This window comes from Delphinus delphis, chromosome 16 (assembly GCF_949987515.2).
Source record: "Delphinus delphis chromosome 16, mDelDel1.2, whole genome shotgun sequence".
Taxonomy (NCBI): domain Eukaryota; kingdom Metazoa; phylum Chordata; class Mammalia; order Artiodactyla; family Delphinidae; genus Delphinus; species Delphinus delphis.
Window position 1 is genome coordinate 48,586,650 of NC_082698.1, and position 18,561 is coordinate 48,605,210.

At 41.0% G+C, this 18,561-nt stretch overlaps 1 protein-coding gene and 1 non-coding gene across 3 annotated transcripts in view; one reads left to right on the forward strand and one right to left on the reverse strand.

The window, feature by feature from the left end:
* Positions 1-1,584: 1,584 nt before the first annotated feature.
* The window catches only part of WAPL (WAPL cohesin release factor), a 76,742-nt gene continuing 59,765 nt past the window's right edge, over positions 1,585-18,561 (forward strand). For both annotated transcript variants that reach the window (XM_060034669.2, XM_060034670.2), the window contains exons 1-2: positions 1,585-1,895; positions 4,603-5,123. In XM_060034669.2, coding sequence (XP_059890652.1) covers positions 4,625-5,123 — 499 coding nt within the window. In that variant the 5' untranslated portion in view covers positions 1,585-1,895; positions 4,603-4,624. The remainder of the gene's footprint in view (positions 1,896-4,602; positions 5,124-18,561) is intronic.
* LOC132440085 (U6 spliceosomal RNA) lies at positions 13,804-13,910 on the reverse strand. Its single transcript, XR_009522496.1, has one exon. It is a non-coding gene; the product is annotated as a U6 spliceosomal RNA (small nuclear RNA).

Consider the following 18,561-nt stretch of genomic DNA (forward strand, 5'->3'; position numbering starts at 1 on the left):
TGCAAGCAGTTGTGCAAAAGTAAAACAATTCAGCCATACTAAAATCCACTTTAGATTCCTGTTGGGAAGGGCTACAGGATGTCTGAACTATTTTTTCTGTTTGTAGTTGCCCGAATATATTGGAGGAGTTTGGTAACTTCTGGTGCATTCAAAAGCAAATTACCTTTTGTGGAGGAAGAGGCGGGCTTTTCAAATAAAGCAATTAGTAGTTTTCTAATTTCCCAAGTGGATCTCCATTCACCGCCTACCTAACAGCAGTGCCATCCGAGCCCAAAGAATCATGTACATCTCTTAGGAGGAACCAATTGTGCTACTCTTAACGTGGTTTTCCTTCCGCAGCCTTAAAAACAAAAAAGGAAAACTAAAACTTTCCGAGTTTCTGAAGAGGTAATACATTGACACGGAAAAAACTTCGAACAGCACAAAATGGTGTATAAAGAAAAATAAATGATCTCACATCATCCGCCACCTCCCTGTCCTCCCCAGAGGCAATCACTGGTTAAATTTTTTATTATGGAAAATTTCAGATATATAGGTAGAGATATTGGAATGAGCCCGTGTATAACACAGCATCAGCAATGGAAAACACCCCACTGGCTTGTTTCATCCTCCTTCCATCAGTTTTTGTAGGAGTTATTTTAAAATAAATCCCAGACACTGGATCATTTTATCTGTCAAAACTTTTAGTATTTCGTCTTTTTTTTTTTTCCTTTCTCTCCTTCACATAACCACATTACTGTCATCACACCCAACAAGGTTAACGATAATTCCTTAATACCATCCAATATTCTCAGGGGTCACTTTTAACGGGTTCGGGATGGACAGAGGGAGAAAGAACTACGAAGGTAAGGACCGAGGGGATACAGGTGGCACAATAAAGAGCCGAGCTGACATCGCTCCAGGCCGCGACCGTGGATCGGTTGCCCAGCTCCCCGGGCCTCCCAGTTCCCGCTGTCATTAACTGCGCAGGTACAGCACCGGCCAGGACGGGTCGAGGGCCGCACGGAGCCGCGAGCTCCCAGCCTCCCGGCTCCCAGGCGGCGACCCTAGCAGGCCCGGCGCAGCTGTACAACCCACCGTCCCCTGACACCGGCGAGTCCCTGGAGGGGAAACGATTGACACAGCTGCCTGCACTGCGCCCCCGGCCCTCCCCCGTGGCACCTGCGTCTCCCGGCAGGGCCAGCAGCTGGAACTTGCTCCGGAGCCCGGGCCGTCCGGGTCCGCCGCCACCTCTCCTCCCGCTGCCAGCTCCCGCGCCGAGCTCTCAGCGCCGCGACCTCGCGGACCCGGACTACAACTCCCGTCGGGCCCCGCGGTCGGCCCAATGGCGGGCGCCGGAGCATGCGGGGCGCGGCGCCTGCGCGGCGGTTTGAGTAAGCAGCTGCGCGATTGGCTGCGGGGTCGGGCGGCCGCGCGGGGCCTGTGGGAAGCGGAGTGACGGAGCGAGCCGCTGTTGGAGGAAGGAGGTGGGGGCCGGGAGCGCAAATGGCGTTGAGATGGTTCAGGGCCCTGTTCAAACTCTAGCGCTGACCATTCACCGACGGAAGCGGCGGCGCAGGAGGCGGCGGCGGCCCATTGGGGGCACGTAGCGGGCTCTGGTACCAGCTCCGGCGGCGGCGGCGGCGGTAGCCAGGGAGGCCTAGGCCCGGGCCCGGCCGGCGGCGCTCGAGGCGGGGAGGGAAGTTGCGGTGCCGCCGCTCCTCCCCCCCCTCCACCGGGTTTCCTATTTACCGAGAGCGGAGTCGCGGGTTCTGACGGTGGCGGAGCCCTTTGCCTCTCTTCGCTCACCAGCCGGCCCCGTTCTCCCGCGCGGGGCTCCGGCGCCCGCCCGTGGGCCGTTGGGAGCGGGAGAGGCGGAGGCGGCCCGAGGCTAAAGCACTCGCCAGGCGCCGAGGGTAAGTGAGGTCTCGGGTGGCTGCCTAGGCCCGGAGCTTGCCGAGGGTGGGGGAGGCAGGGGTCCGGGAGGGGGTGATGGAAGTCTCTGTACCTCACCCACCCGGCCTCTGAGGAAGTTGGGCAGGGGAACGATCTGAAGAACTCTTTTGCCTTTTATTCTGAGTTCTTTCTGGGCTACGGCTGATTTAGTTCCCTCCCCAGGCACGGTCAAGTGCGTTGGTTTCAGGCCGGAATTTTTTGCCGTCTTTCCTCCGCCCCTGGCCGCCGCGGAGGCCTTCCACTGCCCTGGGGATTCGGTGGCAGAGGCTTCCGGGGCGTCGGAAGCAACATCCCTTTCCTGGGAGGTGGGGGTGGGGAGGAGAAAAGTTGCGTGAGCTTCCCCGGGAGGGGGGCCGCCTCTCCCCGCCACCTCCTCGCGCACCGCCGCCCCCAGGTGAGGATTTCTGGGTGATGAGGTTTGGCTTTTCCGGCTTTCATTCCGTCGTGGAAGCCCCTAAGCCCTTGGAGATCTGAAAGACGCTGGATTTGGTTGGGGGTTAAGTGTGAGGACCTTTTATCCCAGCGCACTTCCCAGAAAATTCGACCTGGCTTTGGGCTGGGGCAAAGGCCCACCGACAGAAAAGACTTACTTGTGAATCATTCTTTCCTTTTTGGTTAGGGTAATCTTTGGCGTTTGAAGCCTGAGCAAGATAGCCTGTGTTCTTGAAGTATACTGAAAGTACAATGTCACATACGTCTACACACTTGTTTTTGAATTTTTGTGTGCTTTACACTCGAGGCTTGGATAATGTCATCACAATAGTTTGTCTAGTGACTTTAAAAAAAAAAAGACGTGGAAAACTGTAAAGACAGTCAAAGGTAGGGGATATTGTGTAATGAACTCCCATGTATTCATCTTTCAGATTCAACAGTTATTAACTCTAAACCAAATTTTTCTCATCTATGCACTTTCCATTCCACACCCCTTCAAGTTAGAGAATCACTGACATTATTGCATCAGTATTTCAGTATATATTTGTTAAAGACATGGGTTTTTTAAAAAAAACATAAGCATGATTTTCTTGTAACTTGAAATAATTCACTCCTTAATATCAAATATTCATCTGCAGACTTTCAAGTTGTAACAGTTAATGCTTTGTGGTTCTCGGACCACTTTTGCCATGAGTTTTTCTGGTATGGGCCTAAAGTAGCCCAAGTCTAGATTTTTGGTTTGGCCTTTAGTCAGCATTTTTAGGTAATTACCGTGTTAGTGTATCCAAAACATTCCAGCTTTGTTGGTGTATGTGTAAATATAGATCTGTAGATCAGGGCTTTACATCCCAGGAGGAATGAAAAGAAATGACTTATTTTGTGTTTCTTGTACCTGCTAAATATACTTAGTTTTTTTAGCTATTCTTAACAAGAAAGACAAGATTTTTTAGTGTAAATCTACAGTAGAAGGGGAAATAGATTTCCCAAAGGAGAAAGTTTTGTGAGATGTTAAAAGATTTTCGAACAATTACAAATTATTTTCTCTTAAAGCAGAACAATTACAAATTATTTTCTCTTAAAGCAGATCATGTGTATGATGACTAAATTAAGTATTATTTTGTCCAATTAGAATTGGCTTCTAACCAAAATATTAGAGGGGAAATTGCTTTACTAAATATATATATGCACACATACATATATCAAACTGAGTTTATAGGGATTCCCTATAAATTGGGAGAATTTAAGTTGATAAAGGGAAACGTAAACTACAGATTAAAACATTGAAAAGTATAGGTCAAAATATCATTCTGATGGTTGTATTATGTAAGAAATGGGTAAGGATTGATAGTGTTTAAGAAGTACTTTAACTTGTTTTAAAAATGTTTGACTCTTGATTTACTGTCCTGAAATTTTTGTCCTAGTACTTAGTATGTAGATAAATCAGATGAATCAATTTATCCTATCTTCAAGCAAAGAGGAAAATAAAGTTACATGTTTCTATTGCTTCTTTTAATAATCCATGGACCAGTCATTGTAATATGCTGGAGTTCACTAGCTCCAGCAAATGAGCACAGCACTATGGAGACAAGGAAGGTAGAAGAAATACGGTTTCTTGCACTAAGGGAGATGACCAAGTAAGGAATATTTTTCAAGTCATAATTCATATTACATTAGGCCAAAAATCAGGTTTTTAAGGATGGGTTAAAAGCTGCAGGTTCTAATATTTGGGAAAATAGCACCATTTTTCTGACTTTTTCCCCCTTATATGAGTAAGTGCTCTGAAATTTCAAGGAACTATATTTAGTCAATTATTTGACATCTCTAAAATCCTGAAAAAAATTAACATTTTGTGCTTAAGATTTTATATTAAGGGTAATTAGCCTATTCAGATTATTTTTTATGGTAAAAGTGATATGAGAATAATAAGTAGATGAATTTGAAACTTTTAAAGAAATCAGTGTTCCAGTATAAGTTGGTTTTGTGAATGCTGGCTTATAAGTTGGTTAGTTGTTAGGCTTTCTTATTCTGAAAGTAGCAAGTGAATATGTACTCGTAAAAAAGATTAACAGAAGTATGTAGAGTAAAAAATGAGCCCCTCTCCGTATACTCCCTCCCCTTGTTTAACCGTTTTTAAAGATTTGTACCTTGAATGTGGAAAAGCCATATGGGGAGAAAAGCCATATTTACTTGTTAAATATTTGGTGATTATATATTTTCTTACTTTTTTTTTCACAGAGAATATGAAACAGGTGTCAAAATGACATCCAGATTTGGGAAAACATACAGTAGGAAAGGAGGAAATGGCAGTTCAAAGTTTGATGAAGTCTTTTCCAACAAACGGACCACCCTTAGCACAAAGTGGGGAGAGACCACATTTATGGCTAAATTAGGACAGAAGAGGCCCAATTTCAAACCGGATATCCAAGAAATTCCGAAGAAACCTAAGATGGAAGAAGACGACACTGGAGATCCTTTTGGATTTGACAGTGATGACGAGTCTCTACCAGTTTCTTCAAAGAATTTAGCCCAGGGTAAAGGTTCCTCTTATTCAGAATCTAGTGAAGCTGCTCAGCTGGAAGACGTCACTTCTGTACTTGAAACTAATAGCAAAATTAGTCATGTGATGGGTGAAGACATTGTTGTATCTGATAAATGCTTACGTTTGGAGGATACTTTGCTTGGGAAAGAAAAGAGCACAAACCGTGTCTTAGATGATGATGCAAGCAGAAGTAGCTGTGCTAAATTAATTACTTCAGGTAAGTTTTGATTTTCTTTATTCTGAGCCAGGAGAGCTTTGTGTAAGCTAATATTTAGTTAAATGATTTTGATTTAGATTCTGAAATATTACACCTCTTGGGGTTTTTTTTTCTGCATTAATAATTAATGGGGACCAAAGATAATTTTGTAGAAGAGATTTAAGAAATTAAAGAAACCAATTAGGAGTTGAAATTTTACTTAAGCAACTTGGAAATTAATGTTTCCAGACTGTACCCACAGTACATTTTGGGAGTGATCTTTCATTAATCCTTAACTCCAATTGAAGTAAGAAACATCTTTTTATTGTGTTGGGATTGCACAGTATCTCATTTCTATTACTGTGGAGGATTTGGATGGTTACTGATAATGAAACTGAGATGAGCGTTTACAATGAGGATTAAGTTTAGGAGTTAACACTTTCTTCCAAAACTAGGAAGATTAAGGAAGTATGGAGTGGAAACAAAGAATTGAGCAAATTGAAATTAGTTTGGAGTCTGGTGCCAGTAGCAACTTGTATTAATAGATTTTCATCCACAAAACCAGTTGTATTTTTAAAATGTTAATTTGTAAACCTGGCATCTAGTGTTTGTTCTTAAAACAATGTATTTTATCAGTTGTACCCCAACTCTTTTTTTTTTTTTTTTGCGGTACTTGGGCCTCTCACTGTTGTGGCCTCTCCCGGCACGAACCCATGTCCCCTGCATCGGCAGGTGGACTCTCAACCACTGCGCCACCAGGGAAGCCCCTAACTCGTTTATGTAAAGGATTTAAGACTTAATAAATGATAAAAAGTGCAATTAACTAAAAGACTGAAGAGCTTAGATTGGAGATGGCAAGGGAGACAGCCTGCGTGCCTTATCAGCAATAGGATAAGGATTGCACTGTGGTCTAAAACAAACCTTAGTTCTTGACTTCCTGACAAAATTTAGTGATAATAAAAGGTTACATAGGGACTTCCCTGGCAGTCCAGTGGTTAAGACTCGGCGCTTCCATTGCAAGGGGCTCGGTCGGGTTCGATCACTGGTGAGGGAACTAAGATCCCGCATGCTGCGCAGCCTTTAAAAAAAAAGTTACAGAGAGCTCATATTTTAAAAGGAGGTAAAGACAAAACTTTCCTATTTCGGAATTCTGTAGAGGAATTTGTCCTTTGGGGGCTTACTATAAGGCACCTCAAATACTTTGCCTTGCATAGTTTTACAAAAAATCCTGAACATTTTTCACTCTTTTTCTCACCCTTGGATGAGAGGATGAGCCAGCTGTTACTGTCATTCCCTTGGTCCTCCTGGTTAATTCTGATTTGGCTCTTCTTATCCTTTTCCTACATTTCTCCTGAAACATTGTTCATAAATTAAGGTTAGGTTAAATTTTCATTAGAAAACAGAGCATAAAAGCTGTTTTCCAGATAAGCTCCTAAAAGTGTATTCTAATCATAGAACCATTGAGCCAAAATGAACTTTAATTCAGCTTTCCTTGTTTTATAGATGAGACTCAAAAAGATTAAGTAACAGTCCAAGTTTGGGTAGTGGCAGAATTGGAATGAGATTCATTTATTGATTTTTTTCAAAACGCACACCTACTTTGTGTCCTCCACTGTGCCAGGCTCTGGGAATGCTGTTCCAGTCAGTTATCCAGTGTTCTAGTCCTCAGTATGGGACAGATAGGCTGGAGGAGGGAAGATGAGGCTGGGGAAGTGGTGAAACTGGTCAAGGTGCGCAGACACAAACTTTCCCAAGTGCTGTCTTTGGAGGAGAGGGGGGCATCACTGGCAGGCAGAGGGTATCATCAATAGGATAAATGTTTAGGTACAGGGAGAACAGGAACTTGGAAGTGAAATATTCATAGGCAGCAATTGCTTATATAGTTTTGCTCATGTTACATCTATATATATCCAGAGTGCCATTTGAAGTTGTTCACTGGGAACTGGAAACATAATTTTCTGTAGAAATGAGGTATTAGCTTCCCAGTATAATGTAGCTAAATTGTAGTTCTGGTGCTGATACTGTGGACTGACTGGAAATCCAAACTCCATTGTAATGGGTTTGTGAGGGGAAAATATATACTAAAATAGAGAAAATAGATGTTCAAGAACATCTTGTTCCTCTTCCTTCTTTCTTCGCAAGGCACCCTTAGTAGAAAGGGAATGGTGTAGCACTATAAATATTTCTTACTTTCTCCTCTCCCTCACCCATCCAGAGCTGCAGCAACCCTGGTAGCTTGCTGTAGGATAAGAAGGGAACTTTGAAGGAGTGCATTTAATTCTCATGGTCTTATCCTATCCCTAAGATGTAAAAGTTATTGTTCTTATAAACCCTGTATAAGTTCATGTTTATAAGTTGGTTATAGTTCTGAGAATACTTCTATACATGATGAGCTTCTTTTTTTGCCCGTCTTCTCTAAAATTTGGGCATTTCTCTGTGCCTAGACTCTTTTCTTGCATTATGTCTGTCAGATTGTCATTGCCTTTGCTATCATTCAGAAAACCTTCTCATTTTAGCTGAAGTTTAGAAATTCAAACCTAAGGTTTTGATAAAAGGAGTCTCTGTAAATCTAGAGTGGTTCCTAAACCTTTTTTGAATTAGAGATCTTTTGAGAATGATAAAATTTTGGACTTCAGATAAAAGTGCTGTACACCTATTTTGGTCTCAGAAATTCTTTGCAGGTCATGTACAGGAAATTTTATGATTATTCTGTTCAAAGTGCACAAGTCAGTTTCTTTGGTATCCTTCCAGTGGAATGTTCCTGCTCATTCATACCATTTTTGCTGCAGAATTATATCACATCAGTGAAAAGGACTTATCCAAGCTCAGACTTACTATATCATATCTCCTGGCATTAAGTTTTAAAGTAGATCTCTTTATGGCGTAGTATGTAGTTAATTTTTAGGTACTATTAAAATTCTTTGTTTTAAATATTTCATACCAGATAGTGCTTTTTAAGATTATGGCTTACTTGAAGAGGAAACCCAGAATGAGGTCATGATAAAATATGATGGTTGCTATTTTCCAAATAGGTGCTTGGTGGGTAAGGGAACCAGAAGCAAGATTACAAACTGAATGAGAACTACAGGGAAGGACTGAGTTGCTAAAACATCCTAACCTTGATTTAAGAAAAAAAACTTTTTAGTGTGGAACTTTCAGACACACAAAAATAGAATGTTAAAAAGAACGTCATGTACCTGTTTTCTAGCTTCAACAGTTGTCAGTATATGGCAAATCTTGTTCCATCTATTGTAGACACTACTCTCTCTGCCTCCTGGATTTTTTTAAAAATTTATTTTATTTTATTTATTTATTTTTGGCTACGTTGTGTCTTTGTTGCTGAGCACAGGCTTTCTCTAGTTGGGTGAGCGGGGGCTACTCTTCATTGCGGTGCGCGGGCTTCTCGTTGTGGTGGCTTCTCCTGTGGAGCACGGGCTCTAAGGTGCGAGGGCTCAGTAGTTGTGGCGCACGGGCTTATTTGCTCCGCGGCATGTGGGATCTTCCCAGACAAGGGCTCGAACCTGTGTACCCTGCATTGGCAGGCGGATTCTTAGCCACTGTGCCATTAGGGAAGTCCCTCTCCTGGATTATTTTAAAGCAGCTTCAGGATTTGCTATTTTATCTGTAGATACTTCAGTTGCAGTTATCATTAAAGCCAGTGAATCCTCAAACAAGTGCGACACTTAAAAATGACTTTTAGCAGGGCCTAAAACTTTGACCTTTTGAGAGATCTTGGAGTACTCTTATAAAGTTTGGAATCCAGGGCTATGTGCATTAGGGGTAAAAGAAAGCTTCTCTTGCCTTTTATGTGCAGCTACTTCTATTTTCCATCTTTGTGCTTTCTGCTACAGGTTTTTAATCTGGGCTCCAGAATAAAGTGTGTAAAGACTTGTATTTCTATTTGGCACACTTTCCTTGCTAGCCAGCTGGGATTCAGTCTACATTTCCTGCCAAATATTGAGATAACTATGGCATAGGCTCTTAATTTGCATGACTGTCTTTGTAGCCAATAAAATTTTTTCCATTTGCTTAAAGCTGTACTGAGTATTTGTATAAGTTAGAGGGCTGTTACTGTCAGGAAATTAGCAACTTTGATTTAGAACTGAAGAGGTTTTTAGAAAGGGAAATGAATTGTTCTCGTCCTGAAAGCTTAAAGTAGGCCAGGAACTTGTGACCTGAGAGGAGATTGTCATCTACTCATTGGATAAAGTACAGGTGATTAATAAGGATTACTAAAGAATTCTGCAAGTACAGCATCAGCAAGAGTTACCTGCCTTCATTTAGATATTGAATGTATTTGTCATATAGAATATACCTGTCGTACCTGAAATCAGCTTCTTTTAAGAGAAGAGGATAAGGGACTTCCCTGGTGGTCCAGTGGTTAAGGCTCTGTGCTTCCACTGCAGGGGGCATGGGTTCAATCCCTGGTCGGGAAACTAAGCTCCTGCAAGGTGCAAAGCTGGCCAAAAAAGAAAAAAAAAAAAAGAGAGAAGAGGAGAAGATGCCTGTTGTTACTTTGTTCTAAGCCCTTTATGTATCAGTTGCTCTTTAATCACAACTATTTAAGGCAGGTGTTATTCCCATTTTAGAGCGGGTAAAGCATAGTTCAGAGAAGTTGAATAACTTGAACTATTAAGTGGAAGATCTGAGAAACATCCAAAGTGTTCTTTTCGTACAGTGCTGCTGTATTCTGATGTGAGTGAACTTAATTTTATCATATTTAAAGCTTTATATTTAACAGACTGTCACTATACAATGAGTTTTCTCTTGATGTTGGAAATAACTTTGACAACAAATTATGGATTATCTTTTGCCTCTGTTTAAGTAATTTTCTTTTTAATAAGAATAGAGGCCAAACTACCTATAATACTTGCTGAAGAAAGCTGACCTTATTTTTATAGTTAATAGGTATCTTCTGTTTGTTAATTTTTTGTTCTGTATGGAAATTTAACAATATGCAAATTCTGAGACACTGTAATTTCAAGTAAATACATTTTGTTTTAAAGTAGAGCTTTAGTTTCTTGTAAAGGAGTTTCTTTGTGAAAGGAGGTTCATTCTTAGCGTTTGAGCAGTAACACAAGCGCAGGTAATCACTAATAAGTTTCTTCTCAGATCCAGGTTGAATACCAGCCATGAGCTGCTACAAGAAAACCGTAAGCATAGTCTCTGTCCTCTAGGGATGGAACTGTTGACTTCTGCTGGCTATGATAAATAAGTATTTCTAAAACAATGGCAACACATTTTTGTAATGTTTGTTGTTTTTCAGAGCATTTTCAACATGTATTCCATATTCTTAGAATTTAGAACAAGATGATGCACTGTATATTTTTATGGTTCAGCCCCTGACTCTTTAGGAAATAGTCCTCAACTTTTCCAGACCTCTGGTGGTAGAGGAGGATGAATTTTTCATAAGTAGTTGTGGGGATGCCTTCCTTCCAACCATCCAACTATAATTTCAGTGTCTTCTGTATGCCGGGTGTTGGGTGTATGTCCATGAAAAAGATCTTGCTTTTTCACATTCTAGTGGGCAAGATGGATTGAATAAAGAATAAGACAGATTGAATAAAGACAAACATTTTCTGCAGAAAATGACAGAAAAATATAGGATGCTGTGAAATATAGGCTAATTTACCTGGTCTGAGTGAGGCCTGGGGGCAAGACTGACATTTGACTTGAGACCTGCTGGTGACTGGGAAAGGATAAAAGTGAACCTGCTTGGTGATGTGGGCTATAAGGAAGGAGACATCAAGAATGAATCCCAGGTATCTGATGTGAGCAACTGAGTATGTTGTAGTGTCATTCATTGAGATAAGGGGACATTTATGAGGGGAAGTTCGTGAGTTCAGTTTTGGATACATTGAGTTTAAGATATTTGTGAGATATGTTCAAGAGGCAGCAGGATCTGCTGGTATGGAACTTCTTAGATAAGAAGTCTTGGTTAGCGATGATAAATTTGTGAATCAGCATATAAATGTTATTTGAAAGTACAGGATTAGAAGTCATTACAGAGAATGTAAGGAGAAGTACTGAACTGTGAAGAACTTGCAATACTTAATGGATGGAGAAAAGAGGAAGAAAAACTAGATAAGGAAATTGAGTAGGAGAAACTAGAGTACCTGAAGGAAAATCATGTGAGTGATATTTTATAGAACCCAACAGAAAAGTGTTTCATGAAGGATCTACTGAATTGGAATTCCTGCTGTAAAATCAATGAAAATGAGGACTACAAAGCAGGCATTGGATTTTACAGCTTGGATAGAAGTGGTCTGAGCAGTGAGTACACAGCTAGGAAATGGGGTTGGCAAGTGTACACAACTTGTTAAAGATGTTTGAAGGAGAGAAGAAAAGGGGCAGCTAGAGATAAATGAGGGGTTCTGGAAAGTTTGATTACACAAGGGAGCCTTGAAGCGTAGGATCCAAAACCCAGGGGGAGAGTGGTCTTAGGAGAAGGGATGCTGCATTTCTTGGCTAGGAGGAAAGGTGGGTGAAAATGTGAGTTTAATGGGAAGATGGAAGATGAGGTGGTTTATGAACAAAAGCTTCTTTTTTTTTCTTTCTTTCCATAAAGTGGCAAAAGAAGTCATCTCTGAAAGGGAGATAGAAAAAAGGATGGGTATGTGGTGGCTGGAGGGGAGGAGCAAAGGGTTCAAATAGATGTTGCAGAAAGTGGAAAAGGAGGGAGCTGTCTAGGGAGAAAGTAGAATTTCTGGACATTATTGATGCCTTAGTTGAAGTTTGTATCACTGAAAACTCATGGTTGCTGATCTCCCCATTGAGTATGTGTGTTTCCCCCTCTTCTTTAGTAGGCCCTATTAGCCAGAACCTGCACAAAATACAGAATTGGATAGAATAATGAGAATTACCCTGGACTGGCATTTTGTCTGAGTAGATATGGAATGAACAGATAGAGAAGAAAGAATTTAGGCTATCAACCAGAGAGTGACTGAAATGATGGACTGTGCAGTTTAAAGTTTACTAACTGGACAGGGTGGGTGGGTAGGAGAAAGGAGAGAAGAGAGGTCAGTATACTGAGAGTCTTATTAAATAAAAGCCAAGAATAGGATTACTGGAACAAGCAAGTTGGATAGTTGGTAGTGATTAAAATATGGGTTATCTGATTTTTTAATATTTGAAAGTTGAAGCATTTTAGGACATGACAAGTTCCTGGATGAAACTGTGAACTGGTGGCACAGATGGAATGTAGAAGACTGTTGATGGGAGAAGATTAAGAAACTGGGAGGTTAGGGGTTTGGAATTTGGTGGAATTCAGGATGATAGCGAAAGTGGCATGCAGGGGTAGATTATAAATCTTTGTGTAAAATCCTTTAATGAAGAATAAGGTTGTTAGATGACAGATATGAGGAATATTAGAGGGTAACTAGGTGGCACAAGCCTCAAAGGAATGGGCTTTTATAAGAGTGGGGAGTAGTAATAGTTTTATAAAGGGCAAGCCATCCTTCTCTGAGATACTAGAGGGCACTGCAGCAGAAGTAGCATCCTTAGGTTTCAGTTAGGACAAGGAGGTGATAGAGGGCATGACCCCCAGGTGTGTGTGAGTTTGCTCTTCACTGAGGCCTGAATACTCTGGACTTAAAAGGTACGGGGGGTGGGGGTAGTGGGTTGTTGGATTAGGAGATGGGAAAGAAGTGCAGGTACATTTTGAGTGTTAGAGTACAGGAGGAGGTAGATGACAAGATGTATTTGCCTTCTCATATATTTTTAAAGTTTTCATCTTGATTTATCAGTCAAGGTCGCACTTGGAAACATGGCATGCCCCAGTTAGGCTCAAACTGGGAGGGTTTTAGGCTATTTACAAAGGTGTGGGAGGAATGTTAGGGAAAGCCTAGCCTGGGTTAGCTGCAGTGAAGCTATTATCACCCAGTTTCACAGGGGCAAGGGGTTAATTGGGCCATTTAGAGGCCACCTTAAGAAGAGCAGTATCCTTCTTTTGAAGGGGCCTCATAAGGAGGGTGCTTGAGGATAAAGTATTTGAACCTAACTCTGCTCCTTCCCTCCTCTGTCCTGAGGCTCCTCATAGATGGAACCCGAGGGAAGCCTGAGGGTAAGGAAACTTTGTTACAGGTCAGCCTCCCGGGGCTGAGATCAGGGTGGAGAGTACATCTGGAAGGGCAAGTAGAAGATAACTGGTGCAATATCGAAAAAAAAAAAAAAAAAAAAAAAAAAAAGTGGAAATGTACACAATTAGGTAATCATTATCAAGATAGAGACTACTTCCCTCTTGTCAAAAGCTCTTTCATGCTCCTTTGTGGTGGGTCCCTTCTCCCACCACCAACCCTGGCATCTACTGATCTGTTTTCTGTTCCTGCAGCCTTGTTTTTTCCAAAATTTCATATACCTGAGGTCATAGAGTATGTAGCAGTTTCAGTCTGGCTTTTTTCATTTAGCATAATGCTTTTAAGAGTATTCCACGTTGTTGCATGTTCCAGGTTTTTTTTTAACATCTTTATTGGAGTATAATTGCTTTACAATGGTGTGTTAGTTTCTGCTTTATAACAAAGTGAATCAGTTATACATATACGTATGTCCCCAGATCTCTTCCCTGTTGCATCTTCCTCCCTCCCACCCTCCCTATCCCACCCCTCTAGGTGGTCACAAAGCACCGAGGTGATCTCCCTGTGCTATGCGGCTGCTTCCCACTAGCTATCTATTTTGCGTTTGGTAGTGTATATATGTCCATGCCAAAAATATGGAACGCTTCACGAATTTGCGTGTCATCCTTGCGCAGGGGCCATGCTAATCTTCTGTGTATCGTTCCAATTTTAGTATATGTGCTGCCGAAGCGAGCACTGTATCAGTATTTTTATTGTTGACTAGTATTCCATTGTACGTACCACAATCCATTCACTAGTTGAAGGACATTTGGGTTTTCAGTTTTTGGCGATTATGAATGAAGTTGCTTACAATTCCATTTAGGTTTTTGTGTAGAGATATGTCCATATTCCTCTTGGGGCAAGTACCTAGCCTAGGTGTGGATTGCTGGTCACGAAAATACTGAAATGCTTGCAAAGGATATACATTTTCTGTAAAATAATAAATAATATAATTTCCTGTAAATATTGGCATTTTAAAATAAAACTGACATGCAATAGGTATCATAGTGATTTCTTTAACTTTTTTATTGTAAAATAAAACACAGATACAGAAAATCACAATATAATAAAATATCTAGAAATACATGTTTTGCTTAGTGAATTATTATAAGAGCAACACTGTTGTAACCACCACCCACATCAAGGAACAGAAGAGTGCCAGCCACTCCAGAAGCTCTTCCTTGTGTCCCCTCCTTCACCTCAAAGTAATTGCTATCCTGTTTTTTATTGTAATCACCTCTTGCTTACAAATACATAAGTATTTGCTGTTCACTTTCATACATTAAAAAAAAACAAGTTTTTCTTTAACAGCCAGAAGATTTACAGCACCCTTTATCCTTTTTGAAATTGTATTTCTATCCCACTTGCCCTTTAGAATTTGATCCTAATGAATATGTCTTTTTTTTTTTGGCTGCTTTGGGTCTTTGTTGCTGCACGTGGGCTTTCTCTAGTTGCGGCGAGCGGGGGCTACTCTTCGTTGCGGTGCACAGGCTTCTCATTGCGGTGGCTTCTCTTGTTGTGGCTCGCGGGCCCTAGGGTGCACAGACTTCAGTAGTTGTGGCATGTGGGCTCAGTAGTTGTGGCTTGTGGGCTCTAGAGTGCAGGCTCAGTAGTTGTGGCGCACGGGCTTAGTTGCTCTGTGGCATGTGGGATCTTCCCGGACCAGGGCTCGAACCCGTGTCCCCTGCATGGGCAGGCGGACTCTCAACCACTGCGCCACCAGGGAAGCCCCCTGAATATGTCTTTTTTTTTTTCCCCTGGTACGCGGGCCTCTCACTGTTGTGGCCTCTCCCGTTGCGGAGCACAGGCTCCGGACGCGCAGGCTCAGCGGTCATGGCTCACGGGCCCAGCCGCTACGCGGCATGTGGGGATCTTCCTGGAGCGGGCACGAACCCGTTTCCCCTGCATCGGCATGCGGACTCTCAACCACTGCGCCACCAGGGAAGCCCCTGAATATGTCTTTTAACGGTCATCTTTTCATAATTCTTTGTACAAAAATATGTTTATAAATTTAAATGTAAACTTTTAAGAATTTTCTGTGATTCTGATGCTTTAAGTATTTAAAAATTCTTCTAGATTAAGTTATGACCACAATTATTAGTGTATAATTGATCAAATGTGATTGCTGTGAGTCTTAAAGGCAAAGTTTATTGGAAATACACCTCTTAATGATATGCGTGGCACCTTTTTTCAATTAGCTCATGTATATGTGGATGAATATTATTGCTAGAATTACGAAGTCTTTGGCATCAATCTATTCCTATTTTTTAATACATGTAAATGTTGAGATACCATATTGACAAAAATAAGAATGGAGAGAGTTTTGCTATGGTAGTTTCTATTTAGAAAGCAATAATTGGAACCACCTGACATGCAAAGGATTTGTTACCAAGACATTAGAGTTACTCAGTTATTAAGCACAGAAGCTAATAATGTATCACATTATTTCTTTATAGGTCATGCCAGAGTAGGAGCAGTGTATCATAGATTACGGGTAGGTGAGGGATATGCCATTATTTGTAACGTGGGAGAAGAATGATTAATCCCAGGTGGGTTGGTAGATCAGTTTTTGGACCAGAGTACATGAGGAAGATGGGGATTTAGAAACCAACGTCCCTAAAACTTAATTGTGCCTGTATATGTTTTGGAAGGTCTTTGTGTAACTCCAGGGGTCTGTGTATCTAGTTTGAAGAGTTAATTGTCAGGGTGGCCTACAGTTTGAGGATTGGCTTGGGTATGTGGGTGTGGTTCCCTGTTCTTCTGCAAGGGTGGGCAGAGTTAGGCAGCTTGAGCAGGAGGCCACAGGAGCAGACAAGCTTCTTGGTGTGTGGGTGGGCAATGGCAGTGGGCAGTAAGGCTCTCCATGGGCTGTTGTTGATGGGAACTGAGGGGAAGTTGAGTTGACTTGGACTGCTCTGTGTAGTGGACCCAGCTGAATGCTGCTTTTGAAGTTTTTTTGGCCATGCTGTGCATCATGCAGGATGTTAAGTTCCCTGACTAGGGATCGAACCCGTGCCTCCTGTAGTGGAAGTGCAGATTCTTAACCACTGGACCACCAGGGAAGTCCCTGAAGTTGTTTTATATTTACTGTTTTATCTTTAAAATTACATGTGGGCTGTGTGTTTGATAGGTATGATTTATAAAATGTAAAAACATTTTAAATTACCACTTGAAATGCTTAACTTTTTAAGTACTTTTTACCTTCCACATCTTTGAGTAAAACTGATCCACTGAGGATGATGTGCCATGTTTTTCCTGTGAGTTTTTTAAGTGCCCTTGATAGATAGCCACATACCTTCATTGACAGTGAAAAATCAGTTCCCTTTCACAGAAGCAAGTGCTGTTAACAATTTCTTACATAGACTTTCATAATCTTTAATATGCACAGCATATAAATCTGTGTATCCTTAAAAACAAACACATAAATGGGAGCATGATGTATATCTGTGTATACTGTGTGTGTATAGTGTATTGTGCCTTAAAAAACACGGAAAGGGCTTCCCTGGTGGCGCAGTGGTTGAGAGTCCGCCTGCCGATGCAGGGGACACGGGTTCATGCCCCGGTCCGGGAAGATCCCACATGCCGCAGAGCGGCTGGGCCCGTGAGCCATGGCCGCTGAGCCTGTGCATCCGGAGCCTGTGCTCTGCAACGGGAGAGGCCCGCGTAAAGCAAAAAAAAAAAAACACACACAAAAAAACACAGAAAAATCTTTAAGATGTACACATCAGTATTTATAAATCTATCTTGTTCTTTTTTAGCAGCTTCATGGTTTTCCATTATATGGATGTACCATACTTTAGTCTCTTAGGGGTAGTTTGGCTGTTTATAGTCATTTGCTATTACAAATAAATGCTACTTGGAAAATCATTCTACTTATGTTTTTGAGAGTCATGTTGTCAGTATAGTGGCAGAAGATGTTTCTAGAAGTTGAAACATCTAGAATTGAAAGAGCATATACATTTAAATATTCAATTGATACTGCCAAATTTCCCACTTAACAGTGTGGCTTTTTTTTTCCTAGCATATCATTCTAACTTTGGACTTTGTCTAGCTGAAAGTAGGAAAAAAATGTTTATTTTGGGGGTTTAATTTTTTCTGCTTTAGAATATATACATCTTTATGTTTTAAAAATTTTAAAAATCTATCTGCACATGGTACAAAATGATAGTGGTTAAAAGCTTCCCAGCCCCTTTCTCCGGTTGTCCCAGCTCTTCTTGGAGTGATCGACCATTCATAATTTTGTTACCCTTTCTGACATATGCTGTGCACCTACAAGCAATACAAACAGTTGCATATATGTGTGTGTATTTAGATCTACAAAATGATAATGTGCTGTTTTGTACCTTGCTTTTTCACTTAATATATCTTGGGAATAAGTCTATGTCAGTATATGAAAGTTTTCTTTCTGGCCTCCCTCCCTTTTTTATTTAAAAATACTGCTGCATGGTGTGTCAATTTCCCTATGTTTTGTAATTTCTTAACCAGTTCCTTGTAGTTGTCAGACCTTTGGGTTGCTTCCAGTGTTTTTGTTTTCTTTAAAAAGTTGCTTTTATTTTTCAGACAATAAACACCACTTAACTATGTGGCTGTCAACTGTCTACTAACTGAAATCTACCGTCCCTCATCTGCAGAATGGGATACAGCTTCACATTTCCTTATCTGAAACCTTTGGGGCCAGATTTGTCTTGAAATTAGGATTATTTTGGAATTTAGAAAGTGTATGTATTTTACATTAACACCCGTCAGGGGCTAGGCAGCAGTCTAATCAAGACAGCTGTTTCTTCAGGAAAAAATACTATCAGTAGCCTCACTTAGGTGAGGTCAGGTTTTGCTTCAAAATGCATTATGAGAAAACTTTGTTTTCAGAGCTTTTTAGATGTTAGAATTGTGGATAAAGGCTTGTGAACTTGTAATAGTACCTACATCAGATGGTTGCTAAGAGATCAAATGAATTAATAGATGGAAAGTATTTAGGACAGTACTGGGCACATACTGAGGCCTTAGTAAGTATATAGTTCAATTGTTTTACTTTTTCCAGCTTTATTGAAGTATAATTATTATATAACATTGTGTACTCTGATTTTTAATTGTGAATGAAATTGAGTGCCTTTTCATAAGTTATTAATTCATTCTATTTCTTTTTCTATTGATTGCTTTTATGTGTCTCTACCTGCTTTCTCTGCTGGGACATTCATTGGACTTATCGATGTGTAAGAATTCTTAGTATATATATATTTTTCATAGAAATCTTTTAAATTAATTAGTTTATTTCTGTCTGCGCTGGGTCATCATTGCTGCGCCTGGGCTTTCTCTAGTTGCGGCGAGAGGGGGCTACTCTTCATTGCGGT